At 47.9% G+C, this 17070-nt stretch overlaps 2 protein-coding genes across 3 annotated transcripts in view; one reads left to right on the top strand and one right to left on the bottom strand.

Annotated features, from left to right (window-relative positions):
• PSTPIP2 (proline-serine-threonine phosphatase interacting protein 2) overlaps positions 1 to 11446 on the bottom strand; it is a 107075-nt gene extending 95629 nt beyond the window's left edge. Inside the window, exon 1 of one of the 2 annotated variants that reach the window (XM_070452632.1) lies at positions 11327 to 11446. In XM_070452632.1, coding sequence (XP_070308733.1) covers positions 11327 to 11359 — 33 coding nt within the window. In that variant the 5' untranslated portion in view covers positions 11360 to 11446. The remainder of the gene's footprint in view (positions 1 to 11326) is intronic. The other variant, XM_020870958.2, reaches the window with a different exon arrangement.
• Positions 11358 to 12330, top strand: LOC139030335 (uncharacterized). The gene is made up of 2 exons (XM_070452424.1): positions 11358 to 11364; positions 11453 to 12330. Exons 1-2 carry the CDS (start codon positions 11358 to 11360, stop codon positions 12328 to 12330), a joined length of 885 nt encoding a protein of 294 aa, XP_070308525.1.
• Positions 12331 to 17070: the final 4740 nt, after the last annotated feature.

The raw sequence follows: 17070 nt of genomic DNA, 5'->3' as shown, positions 1-17070 counted from the left end.
GTCCGACTCTTTGCAACACCATGGACTGCAGCACGCCAGGCTTCCCTGTCCATCACTAACTCCAGGAGTTTACTCAGACTCATGTCCGTCAAGCCAGTGATGCCATCCAACCATCTCATCCTCTGTCGTCCCCTTCTCCTCCTGCCTCAATCTTTCTTTTTTTTTGTTTATATTTGACTTTGCTTTTTTTCTTTTTTTTCCATTTATTTTTATTAGTTGGAGGCTAATTACTTTACAATATTGTAGTGGGTTTTGTCATACATTGACATGAATCAGCCATGGATTTACATGTATTCCCCATCCCGATCCTCCCTCCCACCTCCCTCTCCACCCAATTCCTGTGGGTCTTCCCAGTGCACCAGGCCCGAGCACTTGTCTCATGCATCCAACCTGGGCTGGTGATCTGTTTAACCCTAGATAATATACATGTTTCGATGCTGTTCTCTCGAAACATCCCACCTTCGCCTTGCCTTCAATCTTTCCTAGCATCAGGGTCTTTCCCAATAAGTCAGTTCTTCGCATCAGGTGGCCAAAGTATTGGAGTTTTAGCCTTACATTCAAAAAAGGTTGCGGGGTGGTGGCGGGGGGGGGGGGGGGGGGGGTATAAATGTTGTTATGTGCATTTTATCACATTTTTTTAAAATGTGGCATCACACTTTAAAACACAACAAAAATTAGTTAAATTTGTGGCATTTAGTTGCATGGCCCCTGAATATTATGTATTGTACAGGGGGTAGAGAGTGGGGGGATGCCTCTTAACATCAAGTAGGTGAGACTTAAGTGTTCATTTATTCACTTGTTAAATGTTTATTGAGCACATATTCTGTCCTCAGAACTGAGTCAAGCTCTAGGGACACAGAGGTAAACCATACAGAAGTTGACCATAGTATACCAAGGAAGAAAAACAAACAAACATGGAGTGATAAATGTATTGTTAGAAATATGCAACAGACTTGCAGAAAAAGTCTCCTCCCTAAGATGGCAAGGCAGGAGTAGAGGTCAGTGTAAAGTCAACTAACACCTCCCACCCCCTTCCCTGACTTCCAGCCCTTTGGGGGTCTTGTGTGGCTGTGAGGTGTTCACACCTCACAGTGTGAATGCTGAGGGTAAGAGGCAGGGTCAGCCATCCTCTGTCACCCCAACTTTCCTTATTTTTTATTCTCTGTGTGTGTCTCCCTCTCCTAAAATACAGTTGTAAAACAGTGATGTCTCTGAAGTATGTGGCACTCACAGGACCATTCTTGGGGATTTGTAAAAGCACTTGAAACTGGAAAATACCCCCACAAACAATAATATGTTTAAAAGATGAACAGTGATCTATGAAAAAAAAAATATTTAAGATCATGCAGCCTTAAAAAAAACCCAAAAATGGTACTCTATGTCATAATCTCTGTTGGAGGCACAGTGCTAGGCCGGTGAGAGGGTATAAAGCGCCACAGACTTACGGGTAAAAAAAAAAAAACAGCAAGGATTTAAATATCTAAGAATATTCTTTTAACTTACTTTCCCAAATATTTCAGCTGTGATCATTCCTGTCAAAAAAGAAAGTCTTGGGATTTCCCTGGTGGTCCAATGGTTGAGAACCCATGTTGCAATGCAGGGGACTCAGGTTCCATGCCTCGTCAGGGAACTAAGATTCCACAAATCCCTGGAGCAGTTGAGCCCTCAGGCCACAGCTAGTGAGTACTCGGCATCTAAGACCCATATAGCCAAATAAACAAGCCTTTAAAAAAAGAAAGTCTTCACCTGGTGTGACCTGATCAATGTTAATGCAATAGAGCCATATCTGACCGGTAAGCTAGGAGGCCATATAAGAGTTTCCACAGATAGATACTGATGGGTCTATGCACTGGGGTTTAAGTTGCCCTGAACTACCCTGAGCCTCCTTACACATACAAACGTGTAAAGTGTTTAAGACAAGAGCATTAGAGTCAGCTAGGGAAAAGTTTTCCTCTTCTCAAGAAGAATAAACCCTTATCTCCTGTGTTGAAATCTGCAGCTTGACCTTGGTCTAACCTTCACACAAAGATACAGCTAATCCCAGCTAGAAGGCAAGTTTTTAAACCAACGTGTCAAGAGCCTACTGTGTCTCTCAGAAGCCTGCTCTTCCTACTTTCCTCACACACAAGCTGTTTGGGAAGCTAGAAGCCCCTGACTCTGAGGGAGGCTCTGAAGCCTGTGTTGAACGTTGTGAGACTCAACAGCAGCTATCTGAACACAGTGTCCAAAGTATCTGGTTTCCTGTTGCTTGACTTTTCCAGAGTGAGATCATATAGCTCTCAGTCTTCATGGATTTTCATAACACGCAAGAGTTCTTAAATTCCTGGCAACCATATCTTAAATAGTCCCATTGGAAAATTCTAATAGTTTTATTACTTTTAAAAATTACAATGGCTAGGGACATCCCCAATGGTCCAGTGCCTAAGACTCCAGGTTCCCAAGGCCAGGGACCTGGTTCAATCCCTGGTCAGGGAACTAGATCTCACAAAATGCAACGAAGCTCTGGCACACAGCAACGAAGATCCCGCATGTGGCAACAAGAGCAATGCAGCCAAATAAATAAATAAGCAAACAAATATTTTTTAAAAATTACAGTGACATGTCGCCCTTGGCTAAGAGGAGACTCTGCCTTGGGCCCGCCGGTGTAATAAACTGCACTCCACTATGTGCACTGTCCTTCTGCGTGAGTTTGTTTCCCGGAAAGCATGGCTATAACATTTGGTGCATTGGCCGGGAAACTCCTCACTTTGAGGAGACAGGTCTCATTTGAGACCACCCCAAGGCTTTGTAGCTTGAATCTCCTGGAGGGGGGAAGGCGCCTCGCCCCTCTGGAAGGATTCTGCTTTTCAACGCCTGGACCTTTCATGTTAGCTGGTAGTGGACGGCAGCAGGGGAACTGAGTGCTCAGTTACAGTTGCAGGTATTGTACCTTGATCTATCACACCAGAGCGAAGAAGGCATACCACGCTGACCCGGAGGACGCCGAGTGGACCACCCAGAAGGACCCCACCGACCCACGGGAAACCAAGATCATTCTGAGGAGGAAGAAGAAAACGAGGTCCCGGACGAGCCCTCCACAGGATGGAGCTGGGTAAACGACTCCTGCTGCTCGGCCTGACCAATGCAGTTCTGAACCTGACCACTGTTCCTGCACAGGACAACGTCTTCATCTCGTGGGCGAAATTCCACAACTCCTCCAACTGTTGGGTATGTGGGGCGATGCCCCTGTCAGTAATGGACAGACTCCCCTGGTGGGTATCGCCACTCCGTTATGGGGACTTTCCTCTCTCTCACCAACCATAACCTTTCTTTGCTCTCCTGGTGTAAGAAGCCATCAATGGGCCAGGGACACAGGGTTACATTTAACATGAACACCAGCCTTACGGAGATAACAAAGGCTTATACTTCATATATGAAACTTAAAGATGAAAAGGCTCCCTTACAAAAGGGGGACAGGCCTCCTGGTACCTTGAGCAATACTACCAGGTCTGGGATGAATATTTCTTGATGACTCCTGAGAAAGGACAGTTGATTACCCCTGCTACTATTTGCTGGGAACAAAAAGAACAGAAAATTAGATTTGGAGACCGTCCCCTAGACCCAAAAGAATTGTTATTTGTGCCCTGAACAATGTAAACAAATCTTGGAAGTTACCTATCACCCCAATCAGTCTGCTTAGTGGCCTGGTTCTGACTGGCCTGGAATCCGCTGGGTAGTCCCCAATGGGACCCAGTGGCTCTGTGGGCTTAACTTACGGCCATGGTTACCAGTTGGCTGGGTGGGGCGTTGCACATGAGGATTTGCTTTCACCCATGACAGTATTAAGCCTAGCCTACACCAGCCTCCAGCAAACCTGCCTTATCTGCATGCAAGATGGACATGCAAGATGTTCCAATGGTATAACTATCTTGCTGCCTTGTTTGTACCCTCTGTAGGGACAACGGGTATCATGGTTAAGGTAGAGGCCTTAACTAATTTCACTAAACAGGCCCTCTTAGACAATACTAAAGCCTTCAAGCTTTGAACGAAGAACAGATTCAGATGAGGAAGGCAGTAATTCAAAATAGGATGGCATTAGACATACTCACAGCAGCCCAAGGAGGGACTTGCGCGAATGTTGTGTGTACATCCCTGACCTGTCTGAAGATGTATCTGCTGCCTTGGAGGATATGCAAAATCAAGTGAAAGCCATGTCTAATGAAAATATTCCCTTTTGGACTTCAGTCCTCTCCTGGGTAAAGGGAGACTGGTGGGAAACCATTGTAACTGTTGTTATAGTAATCTTGATCATACTGCTTTGTGGGCCCTGCTTCCTACAATGCCTTGTGAATTTTGTAACCCAGAAGTTGATAGCATTCTCTCATGTGGGTGGCAGGAGGGCTAAGGTACAATATATCTCAATAAATGATGCTCGTTATGGAAACTAAGAGCATCAAGAGGCGGGGATGAAGAAGGAATTCATAGGGCCTGGACTCCATCTCAGGCCTATCCCTGCAGATCGTGCTAGGCCGCCTCTCCAATGGACTCTGAACTCTGTGCTTAGAGCCTGTGGGAATGACAATGGAAGGATAAGACCCCCTCTGGGCAGGAGAATCTTGAAGATCTCAAGAGAAAACAGACACTAATCACCCCTGCCTCTGGACAGTATCTATCGGAATGTAACCACAGGCTTACCAGTTATTAACTGGTTGGAATGTAACCTCGGGCTTATTGATTATTAACTGTTTGAACACATAACAAGTGAATGATGGGGTTATTGTGATTGTATTTACCCTCCTTTGTAAGCCTCAAGGGATTTGGGCTGGTGGGTTTGGACACATACACATGGGGTATAAAAGATTTTCACAAATGCTGGTCGGGGCCCTTGGCTAAGAGGAGACTCTGCCTTGGGCCCGCTGGTGTAATAAACTGCACTCCACTAAAAATAAATAAATAAATAAAATAAAAATAAATAAAAATAAAAATTACAGTGACATGTCATTCTATAAAGCTAACTAACAGTTCCTATTATTTAACCCCCCTCCCCTTTTCTTTTGTCAGAGCTAGAGATTTCTAGTATAGAGGAGGAAAAAAAAAATGTCAGCCCCTTCCTACTCAGATGAGCTTTTCACTAACATTGAAACTTAGATGATATTTATGCTGTAATAAAATATGTCCAAAAATGGACATTCTGATTTTACTTAAGAGACAGTAAATGAAAATTACAGAAGTTAATTGCAAAAACATCTACTGGTTGTACAAACAGAGGTACTTTGAATATTGTATATGTCTGGATGTAACTAATATTTTACTTTGACCAGCTAATGACATCTATAGTTGCTTTTACCAGAAAAATCCATAAGTTAACATGCATCCATATACACTTATACCAAGTTTGCACACGCCAAGTCTTTCTGACTTTAGAATGAACTTTAACTATGTGTTTATCTATGTACGTGTTCCTGTAATGGGTATCTGAGACACCAAACTCAGAATTCTACATTCACTGTGTATATTTAATCTGCGAAAAAACTGTTGTTTGTGCAGGGGTAAAAACTGATAGAGTGGAGCATTGAAAAAAAAAGGTCTCTGGGGCTTCCCTGGTGTCTCAGTGGTAAATAACCCACCTTGCAATGCAGGAGACATGGGCTCCATCCCTGATCCAGGAAGATGCCACATGCTCTAGAGCAACTAAGCCTGTGGGCCACAACTACTTAGCCTGTGCTCTAGAGCTCCACAACAAGAGAAGCCAGGGCAAAGAGAAGCCTGCGTTTCTCTGCAACTGGAGGAAAGCCCGTACAGACCCAGCACAGCCAAAATTAAATAATAAATAAATGCTTTAAAAAGAAAAGGTCTCTGATAAAGGTGAATATTGTCTTCCCTCAGAAAAGAAGAATTAGAAAGTCCAGGAAAAATAAGAATGGAGATCTAACTATAATATACTGCTTCAGGCTTCCGTGATGGCTCATCAGGTAAAGAATCTGCCTACAATGCAGGAGACACGAGTTCCATCTCTGGCTCGGGAAGATCCCCTGGAGAAGGAAATGGCAACCCACTCCAGTATTTCTTGCCTGGAGAACCGCAGGGACAGAGGAGCCTGGCAGGCTACAGTCCAAAGGGTTACAAAGAATCAGACACGACTAAGCACACACACACACACACACTCAGCTTTAAAATTAAAAACCTTTACACGCTGTGGGAATTCCCTGGCGGTCCAGTGGTTAGGACTCTGCTTTCACTGCTAAGGGTATGGGTTCCGCCCCTGGTCAGAGAACTAAGATCCCACAAGTCAAAGATCCCACGGCAAAGAAAAATAAAATAAAAAACAGTCTTTACACGTTGTGACAACATAAATACTATTTATACTGCTTTTCATGATAAGTCATTTGGGAATATTTGGATTTTTAAAGAATATGCTTGCATCATCTAGATTTTTTAAAAGTTTGTTAACAAACTTGTTTTCTTTCCACTTGTTTAGATTTTGTTTTATATATTTCACTAAGAATTTCTTATTTTCCTGGAGGCTTCTCTGGCAGTCCCAGTGACTGAGACTCTGCTCTTCCAATGCAGGGAGCTTGGGTTCACACTCTGGTGAGGAAACTAGGATCCCACATGCCTCATGGCCAAAAAAAGAGAAGAATTTCTTATTTTCCTTAGAAGGTAGATCCCATGACTCTCTTGTTAAATTCTTACAATGCTAAAACAAGAAGAAAAAAAAATTTCTGATAATTATTTTAAAGCTAGACCCCAGTGGCTGCTCTAGAAAGAATGAACTGGAAGGGACGAAAGTCAACGCCTTTATCTTGCATTTTGCCACCAGGCAGGACAGCACCAACTCAAGCTCTGGTAAGACCCAGAAAGGATAGATTCCAAAGTGGTCAGAAGTTTGAAGCAGAGGGACAGCCCTGGGTGGTCAGGGGCAGCAAGCAAGTTCAAGGGCCCCAAGTCTTCCCCTGGTCACTCCCCAAGCAGAGAAGAGAGGCCTCGCCCACCGCAGGCACAGGGGTGGGAGAGGATAGGACAGGCAGCTGGTCTGGGCTGAGCAGTGAGAATCAGAAAGACCAGGTCAAAATAAGGATCTAGAAGACACACAGGGTCAGGCTGGTATCACACCCTCATGAGGAATGAGGGACTGTCCCGAGGCAGGAAGCATCTCCCTCTCCTGGAACAGGTCACCTGTGCAAGGCCCCTCTGACCACAGGCCAAAGGCTGGGACTGTCCCTTTCTGGCCACCTTCCCTGGAGCCCTGGAAACCACACCCACGGTCCCTGTCTTATTCCCACAAGATACCATTGACGTTAACCAGGATAAATAACAGCATGGCTTAACCACACAACTGCTGGGAGGGAAAAAGCACATGGGCAAACTCAGCTGGGGACTATCCCAATTTTAAAGAGATCTTTTCAAACAGATACACCGAAAGGTTCCTTTAAATGAACTTCCCATGTGGCATTTGAAGATTATTTATACAGTATGCGCTGCCTCATGCCTTTTCAGGAACATCTACCTAATTTGACCATGGGCCTCTCAACTTCCATGGAACATTCCTCTCCTGGGCCTGTGATGGCTCCAGTGAGGGTTGAATCCCTACATCTCTGCCTCTCTTCCTCTGACGCCTCTCTACTCCTGCCAAAACAAGGTACTCACCAAGAGTGCTTCTCTGGGGACCTCTTATCTCTTGATTCTTTCTCCTTGAGTAACTGTCAACCGCTTCCTTTAATTGTCACCTCTGTGCTGATAATAGTTGACAATCCCAAGTGCTCACTATGTGCCAGGCATGCATAGAACTCTGATTTAATACCCACAACGGTCCTAGAGCATCAACATTGGTATTATCCTCATTTTTCAACATGGAAAAACAGAATAAGAGTTGAAGTTATCTGCCCAAGGTCACTCAGCTATAAGGGGCAGATGGGGACTCAAACCTGGCCAGGCCACCCTCAGAGCCTCTGCTGTTCCATGTACTGTCTTTCCTGGACACCCTTTCCAAGGTACTGGGGCCACCTCTACCAAGTCCTCAGACCTAGAATGTTGACCACCAGACATCAGAGCACACTCTTTGTTTGTACTGGTTGTTAAAACATTAAAATACCCCCAAACCCTGCTGTCTGGCCCCCTGTTCCTTCCCCAGGGCCTCCCCATATCCAGCAACCTTGGCACCATCCTGAAAGCTGAGGGCTGGGCAGGGGGGTTCAGGATGCTGCGAATCTCATCTCGGTCTTCACCAGTGCTACCCCTGTGGTTAGTACCGTCAATATCACTTCTGCCTCTTCCTCCTTCTCTCCCCACAAACCAGTTCCTCGCCTGACTTCCTTCTTTCCGGGACCAGCACCTCACTCTCCTGCTCACCTTATGCAGAGCCTGCTCCGAGCCTTTCTTTCCTCTCCCCCACCGCCTGGCTCCAATCGGGGACCTTGTCCTGTGGCTCTGACTTCTCTTACCCTCTGCCATTCCTTTCACTGGTCTCCTCCCGTCCCTTCGCTGTGATTTCCATCCTGGAACAGAACCTTTCTGCCCCCGGCCCTTGCTAGAACTCTCCCATCCCCCAACCCCTTTGTCCTCTATATCCCTGAGGACAGGCATTCAAAACTAAAATCTACTCTCCCTGCTGGCTTCCTAATGAGGAATGTACCTTCAACCCAAGAGAGTGCTCTGATCTCTGCAAATGCCACCTCTATACAGAGAAGGTATTTTCTCAAATATTTGTTCAATTCAATCAACTGATTCCCACTCGTTTTCAAAGTTTTCTACCTTATACCATCACAACCTCTTGTCCTTGAAGCGTGAGTTGCTGCCATCCCCTCAGTGATAACAACAGCCTTGCTCCCCGCTCTCCACCCATCCCTGAGAATATGAGAGCAACTCAGGTAGCCCCAGAAGTGTCCAATAGTTTCCCTCTACCCCCTTTCTCTCAAATCTAGGCTGACTGTCCTGTCTGCCTGGTTCCTGAGCATCCGTATGAGAAGCACCATCGCAGCGCTGGGGGCTCAGTGGATGGTGGCCCTCAGTGCAGACCCCCCAGGAGTTCATGGTTGGAGCTGAAGGAGAAAGATATCCACATGAAGAGTCAAATAATGTCTCAGCACGTACATTTGATGATGCCAAAGGACACTCTCACTGAGCAGCAGCCTCATTGAAAGCACTCAATGAGCACTTGGTCTATGCAGAGTCCTGCTGCACTATTTAACAGCTCTACAATCGTGGGAATGTTGCTCAACCTGTTTGCCACTCAGTTTCCTCATCTGTAAAATGGGGCAGTCAATAACGTACCCCATAGGGTAGTTGAGACTTAAATGAGTGGTATATGTAAAGTGTTTGGCACAGTGCTTGCCACAGACTCTATACGCAGTAATGTTAGCTATTACTGTTCTTATTATTTGACAATAATGGATATAATGGAAGATATCTTTGCAAACTATCTCAGGATCTTGTATCTTTTGAAAGCAAAAGCCCAGAGGGGGAAAAAAAAAGTAAAAACCCAGAAAGTTCTCTACCCTGGACCTTTACCCAATCTCTAACTCTCAACACAGACCTCATGTCTGCCCCCTCCCCTAACCATTCCTGCAAGACTGCCTCTGGGAGCAGCTGGGGGGCTGCCTTCCTGTAGCCTGGGAGCCCTCTGAGGATGGAGGCCGCAGCTCTCAACCCACTACACGCCCTGTCTGTTTTATAGATCCACTGTACTCATTCGACAGCTATCTGCTGAGATCTCACGGGCATCAGCCCGTGCAAGGAGCAGTGGCACTGAAAGCCAGACAACATCTGCCCACAAGGTGCTCACATGCTTGCAGGCCCCCAACCTCAAAACCAAAAAGGACACAAACTATGAAGGAATACAACATGCACTATCGGGCGCAATCAGGAAGGGCTTCCCTGAAGAGAAGACACTGGGCACAGACCTGAAAACTGAACGCTACATATTGAGGGGAAGAAAAACAGGGCTCCCTGTGCTGTTTTTTTCCCACAGTGTCTGGCATGAGACCCAGGGATCCTTTATTTTACCCAAAGAATTCACAGGCCTCCTCCAAGGGCTCCAAGGCCATGCACCCTCTCTGTGAAGCTGCTTGGAGTGAGAGGACCACACCCCACAGGTGGGCAGTGCCTGAAGAGAACCCCAAAAACTCCAGAAAAAGGGACACTCCTCAAGGCAGGGTTTAAACTGTATCCCCCAGGTCACAGGGCCAAGTTTCTCTAGGCAGCACTCTCCATGGGGGACAGGAACCTGCTAGGCGCTATGAGGCTAAACGGGGGGCCATCGAGTTTGCTTTCCTTTCAGCTTCCCTGATAGCTCAGTTGGTTGGTAAAGAACCCTCCTGCAATGCAGGAGACCGAAGTTCGATCAGGAAGATACTCTGGAGAAGGGATAGGCTACCCACTCCAGTACTGGGCTTCCCTTGTGTCTCGGCTGGTAAGGAATCCGCCCGCAATGTGGAAGACCTGGGTTCAATCCCTGGGTTGGAAAGATCCCCTGGAGAAGGGAAAGGCTACCCACTCCAGTATTCTGGCCTGGAGAATTCCATGGACTGTATAGCCCACGGAGTCACAAAGAGTTAGACAGAGGGAGCAACTTTCACTTCACATCCGGATTGCAGGTAAGGGCATGCGGCGGTTTGGCAGCAGTAGCTCAGTCTGGAGACAAGCTGACTTTCTGCTCCTGCCTTAAAAGGATGAGGGTGGCTCCTCCAAATGAGGGGGTACAAACTGTTGAGGGGCACCTGGGGAGCGAGAGGACTGGGCAGAGAAGAGGACTGAGCTGCCGCCTCCTGGTTGGGCCCGTCCTCGGGCTCGCACCAGCCTCCCTCTGGATAGGGGGACAGGGGGCAAAGGCTGGGAGGGGCTCGGGAAACGGGGCTACGAGACCGGCAAAGCTTCTGCTAGAGAACCCCGCTAATGTCTTCAGGCTCGGACAGGCTGTACATTTCCGCGGACCTGGAAAAGCCAAACAACCCGGCGAAGTTTACCGCACGTTCTCTGACCCACGTTCCCCTCCCCCCCCAAATCAGCTCACAGCGCAGCCTCCGGGACCACCCGGCGACTGTCCCCGGACTGTCCCCAAAGGGTGGCTCCTCCCTTTGGGTCTCGGTTTCCCCAGGTGTGAGATGAGGGGGGAATGTCCCAGCTCTAAGGCTACACCTGTCTGCGGTGACCCGGGGCGCGGACGGCCGAGGGAGACCCTGCGAACCGGACACCGGGGACTCGCGGACGCGCGGCGGGCTGGGGGCAGCGCAGAGAGGGGCCGGCGGCGGCCAGTCCGATCCGATTCTGCTCCGGACAGAGGGGCCCACGGCTCCCTTCGAGGCCCCCAACTCCCAAGCCGGGTGATGGACCCCTTGCCTCGCCGACTTACCCAGAAGTTCCCCTTGAACAGTGAGCCTGTCATGGCTGGCTAGCGAGCAGCGGGGAGAACCGGAGCAGGCGCGCGGGGACGCGGACTGTCAGGACCCGCCAGCCCGGCCGCGCACCCGGAGCTAAGCCCCACCCACGCCACCGCCCGTCCCGCCCCGCGTCCCCCGCCCCGCGCCCCGCCCCGCCCCGCCCCGCCCCATACACCACCCATCTGCCCCGAGCCTCACAGCCCGGCCCCGCCCCCCGAGCCCAACCCCGCCCAGCTGTCATTCGGCCTCGCCCCGCCCCGCTGGCCCCGAGTCGCACTGCCAGGCCCCGCCCACCGAGCCCAGCCCCTCCCAGTCCCCCCTCTCCACCCCGCCCCCGCACTGCACTCCACCCCTCCCAGTTTCCCCGCCCCGCCTGCCCCGAGCCGCAATCGCCCAGCTCCCCAGCTCGGCCCCGCCCACGCCACCGCCTGCTCCGCCCACCCTCGTGCCCCACCCCTTCTGCCCCGAGCCGCACCGCCCGGCCCTGCTTCCTGAGCCTAGCCCCGCCCCGTCCCGCCCCCGCTCCGTCCCCGGATCCCCGCCCCGCTTTGCTCCCCCGCTCAGCCCCGCCCCACATCACCCATCTGCTCCGCCCCGCCTGCCCCGAGCCGCAAAGCCCGGCCCCGTCCTCCACCCCCGCTCCGCCCCCAGAGCCCCGCCCCGCCCAGCTCCCCGGCCCCGCCCCCGCTCCCGCGCCACGCGCTCACCACGCCGCGCTCCCCCGGCCCCTCCAAGGTCCGTACCACCCTGCAACCCCGACTCCTGCCCGAGCCGCGCCCCAGGTCTGCCCGCACCCTGCACTAGTCCCGTGCCGAAGGGAGAGGCGGCCCGCGGGTTAGAGCCCTGCGGTGTCAGGCGTCAGTCAGTGAGCCCTACGTCCCCCTCCTTCGGGAGACCTTTAAGGACTGGAAGGAACCAATTCTGTCGCCTCCCCGAATTCGGCTCGGTTCCTGCCCACAGCTCCCTCCTCCCTTGACCCAGTTCCTGGCGGAGAGATCCAGGCTCTGCGCGCTGGTGGAAGGAGCCCCAGCCGGATCCGAGGTGGTCGCGGGGACCGCGCGTGGCCTCCGTGAAGTCTGAGCACTGACAACGCTGTTGGCCGCGTCAGGTGTGGACGCTTCAGCTTGTCGAGTGCGGGGCCCCAGAGGCACCCGCCACAAATAAGCATGTTTTAGTCTAAAAGTCACGGAAAGTCATTGGCCCTTGACTCCCGGTCCCTCAGTGGGGTCCTTACAAGGTGTCCAAGAACTCAGCTCCTCCCCGACCCTTCCGCATTCTTAGGATCCAGACCCAAGACCCTTCTCCACCAATCCCTCCGAACTATGATGCCCCAGCGTTCTTCCTCTCCCTGCATTCTCCTAGTAGAACACCCTCATAACCCAGGGCAAGTCAGACTCATCCCCGCTTTGCAGTGATAAGGCACTCTAGGACAGAGCACTGCCCTGCGCTACCTGCCCTGAACCAAACTGAGGCCCACAGAGGCTGATTGACCAAGATCATAAGGTATTTTAAAGTATGAGGAGCTCAGTTACAGCTCTGCCCCTCTAAACAGAATCAGAGCCAAAGATAGAGGTCATTCCTGAGACAGATCCACTCAAGGAGGGGAGGATGAAAGCCAAGAGAGCCAGCCCCCAGCCTCAGCCCTGGAGAGGCAAACTGTGCCTCTGAGCAGGTTCTAGCTTGGTACAGATACAGTGAAAAGACAGCTGCTGGGGTGATTTGAAGAACAGTTGGAAGGCTCTGCCTGGTAATACCACCCACCCTCACCCACCCCTGTGATGAAATCCTACCAATAGAGTCATCTGCAACAAAAGAGATGGAGAGGTGGCCTCCGGTTCTGGGTCACTACGAGGACATGCATCCATTCATCTGGTTGTTCATCTCCTTGGAAAGCGGTGAGGTTAGAAGGAAGAAAGGGAAGTCTGACAGCATCATCAGGAGTACCAGGAGGACAGGCTCAACGAAGGAGGGGTAAGAAATAGTGCCAACTGGGGAAATGAAAGATGCTGAAGTGCCACAGATAGCATCAAGGTTTTTCCTGGGAATTTTGGATATTTTGGAACAAATATCTTAAATACAATTCTAATTGTTTAAATTTTCATTTTTAACATTTTGCTTAACCTCTCATAGTACATTGTACTTGATTTTCATGGCTCAGATCCCACAAGGTCCCCTGAATTTTAACTCTCTTCCACCATCTGGTGGCAAGATTGGAAATTTCAAATAGTTGTCCACACTGTGAGAAAATATTCCTCATTCGTTACTAATTTATAAACCTCATCAACTCAACAGGTGTTGGGAATAAAAAAACAAGTAGTATTTGTACTATATCCATGGGTCTTGCCTTGAATTGTTTTTTACAGCAGAAATGTGTTAGTCTCTCAGTCGTGTCTGACTCTTTACAACCCCATGGACTGTAGCCTACCAGGCTCCTCTGTCCTTGGTGATTCTCCAGGCAAGAATATTGGAGTGGGTTGCCATTTCCTTCTCCAGGAGATCTTCCCAACCCAGGGATCGAACCTGGGTCACCTGCATCACAAGCAAACTCTTTACCATCTACACCACCAATGAAGCCCGCAAGGGCCTGTAACAAATTTGGGACATTTTACTAATGAAGTTAAATAACACTACTCCAGCAGTAACACTACTCCAGGAAGATCCCCTGGAGTAAGAAATGGCAACCCACCCCTGTATTCCTGCCTGGAAAATCTCATACAGCAATTAAGGAATAATGAATCAATACATTTAATATAAACCAATGTTAATATTTTGGCATTATCTCTTCCAATAATATGCATTTGCATGGTTGGCAAGCAGATTATTAACCTCTGAATCACCACGGAAGTCCTACATTTGCATTTTTAAGTTTATACTGTACATATTTGAGTCTTGCTTTTGTAACTTAATATTTCATTAGTATTTTCTAAAATCCTTTAATACACCTTTGCTAACATAAAGTTTGATAGCACATGGTGCTGGCCGAATGGACAGGACAGGCACTCTTTCATGAAAAAATTGAAAATCTCTGTGAAGAGAAATTTTGCTAGATCACCAAAATTTTTAATGCTCTTTTTTTTTTTTTTTTTTTGCCACAAGTCTTACATTGAGTTCTAACCGCTGGAGCACCAAGGAATTTCTTAGGTGCTCCTATGTTTTGATCCAACAATTCCATGTTAGAGTTTACCCTCCAGATATCCTCATATGTGCAAAGTGAAATATGGATATAATTATAGCAGCATGGTTATTCTGGCAAAAGATTTGAAAGAACTAAATGCCATCAGTGGAGGACTAGCTAAATAGATTGTAATATATCTATGCAATTAAATCATATTCAAGCATTAAAAAAATGAGGAAGCTCTGTGTTTTGTTATGGAATGATCACCAGCTATAAAGTGGGGAGAAAGCAAGATGCAACACAAACTGCCATTTGGGTAAGGAGGAAAAAGAATAGACGCACGTGTTTTAAATGTTTCTCTTATGCGGGGGTGAATGGGGCAGAGGAACATAGGCGGGAAGAAACCCTACTTTTCACTTCATGCTTTCTGGACCTCTGAGTTTATACAATGTGAGTTTATTTCAAACCTCCCAAAACTTAAAAAGAAAAATCTTCAGTATCACTTTTAACTTTTGCATAATTTCCCATCAAGTGGATATACCAATACTTTCTTAGCATTCTCTTAACGCTTTTAGAAATATTACTGATAAATATCTTTTACATAAATTTTTGTTAAAATTCCGCATAATGTAATGTTCATAGAAGCACTATTCACAATAGCCAAGACATGGAAACCTAAATGTCCAACAATAGATGAATGGATAAAGATGTGGTACATATATACAATGGAATACTACTCAGCCATAAATAAGAATGAAATAATGTCACTTTCAGCAATATGGATGCCACTAGAGATTATCATACTAACTGAAGTCAGAAAGAGAAAGACAAGTATGATATCACTTATTTGTGAAATCTAAAATATGACACAAATGAGCTTATCTACAAAGCAGAAACAGACTCGTGGACATAGAGAAAGGACTAGTTGTCGTTAAGGGGGAGAGGTTTGGGGAGGGATGGAGTGGGAGGTTGGGGTTAGCAGATTTAAGCTATTACACTGGAATGGATAAACTACAAAGTCCTACCGAATACCACAGAGAACTATATTCAATATCCTATGATAAACCATAATGGAAAAGATTTTTAAAAAAAGAATGTGTGTGTGTGTGTTGTATGTCTATATACATATAACTGATTCACTGTACAGCAGAAATTTAGTTCAGTCGCTCAGTCATGTTTGACTCTTTGTGACCTCATGAACTGCAGCACGCCAGGCCTCCCTGTCTATCACCAACTCCCGGAGTTTACCCAAATTCATGTCCATCGAGTCGGTGATGCCATTCAGCCATCTCATCCTCTGTCGTCCCCTTCTCCTCCTGCCCCCAATCCCTCCCAGCAGCAGGGTCTTTTCCAATGAGTCAACTCTTTGATTGAGGTGGCCAAAGTATTGAAGTTTCAGTTTCAGCATCAGTCCTTCTAATGAACACCCAGGACTGATCTCCTTGTAGTCCGAGGGACTCTCAAGAGTCTTCTCCAACACCAAAGTTCAAAAGCATCAATTCTTCGGTGCTCAGCTTTCTTCACAGTCCAACTCTCACATCCACACATGACCACTGAAAAAACCATAGCCTTGACTAGATGGACCTTTGTTGGCAAAGTAATGTCTCTGCTTTTTAATATGCTGTCTAGGTTGGTCATAACTTTCCTTCCAAGGAGTAAGCGTCTTTTAATTTCATGGCTGCAGTCACCATCTGCAGTGATTTTGGAGCCCCAAAAAATAAAGTCTGACACTGCTTCCACTGTGTCACACAGTATTACACACAGTGTTACATACAGCAGAAATTAACACAACATTGAAAATCAACTATACCTCAGAAAGTTCCTCATAATGTAATCACAGGTTAAATAATACAAACATTTTTAAGGTTTTTGAAGTAAAACTGTCAAATTGTTTTCCAGAAGAGTTGTAGAGGAAAGGGAGGCTTCCCCAGAAGGAATTGGGATCTTTCCCTTGAAATGGGATAAATGGATGGTGAGTGGCAAAAATAACAATTGCCCACTAAAATCACCACTTTTCCTTTCACACTTTAAAAAATCAGTCTGCATTCCTCTTCTTCCTCTGCCAACTCACCTTAGTTGTTCTTTCCTGAAGTACTGCCTGCTTCTTTTCTCTGCTCTCCTCACAAAGTCACGTTTCCCCATCAGAATTAAGTCTCAAATGCCCCTGTGTGGCCGTGAAGACCTCCTCTACCCCGACCTTTCCCCCTTCACTCCCCGGCTTCCTCCCGTCCCCGCCCCAGGCCAGTCAGGCTTCTCTGCCAGCCCAACTGTGCTGCTCCTTTGCAGGCTGCCTTGGGTGCTGCTCTCTCTTCTCAAATTCTATCTCAGCACCACTTCCCCACCTTCTCCAGCCCTTATGTCTTCTCATTTCTTGGATAGCTTACCTCCCCAAGAAGACTGCAAAGCCCCTCAAGGTAAGGATGCTATTTTCTCATGTACTCTCATGGATTAGACAATGATAGTACCCGACAGGGAATTCAACAAGCTCTCCCTGATCATCAACAGCAGTCCTGGACTTCCTTGGTGACATGGGATAGGAATCCACCTGCCAATGCAGGGGACACAATCCTTACTCTGGGAAGATTCCACATGCTATGGAGC

This window comes from Odocoileus virginianus, chromosome 22 (assembly GCF_023699985.2).
Source record: "Odocoileus virginianus isolate 20LAN1187 ecotype Illinois chromosome 22, Ovbor_1.2, whole genome shotgun sequence".
NCBI classification, from domain to species: Eukaryota; Metazoa; Chordata; class Mammalia; order Artiodactyla; family Cervidae; genus Odocoileus; species Odocoileus virginianus.
This window is presented reverse-complemented; position numbering and strand designations above follow the sequence as displayed.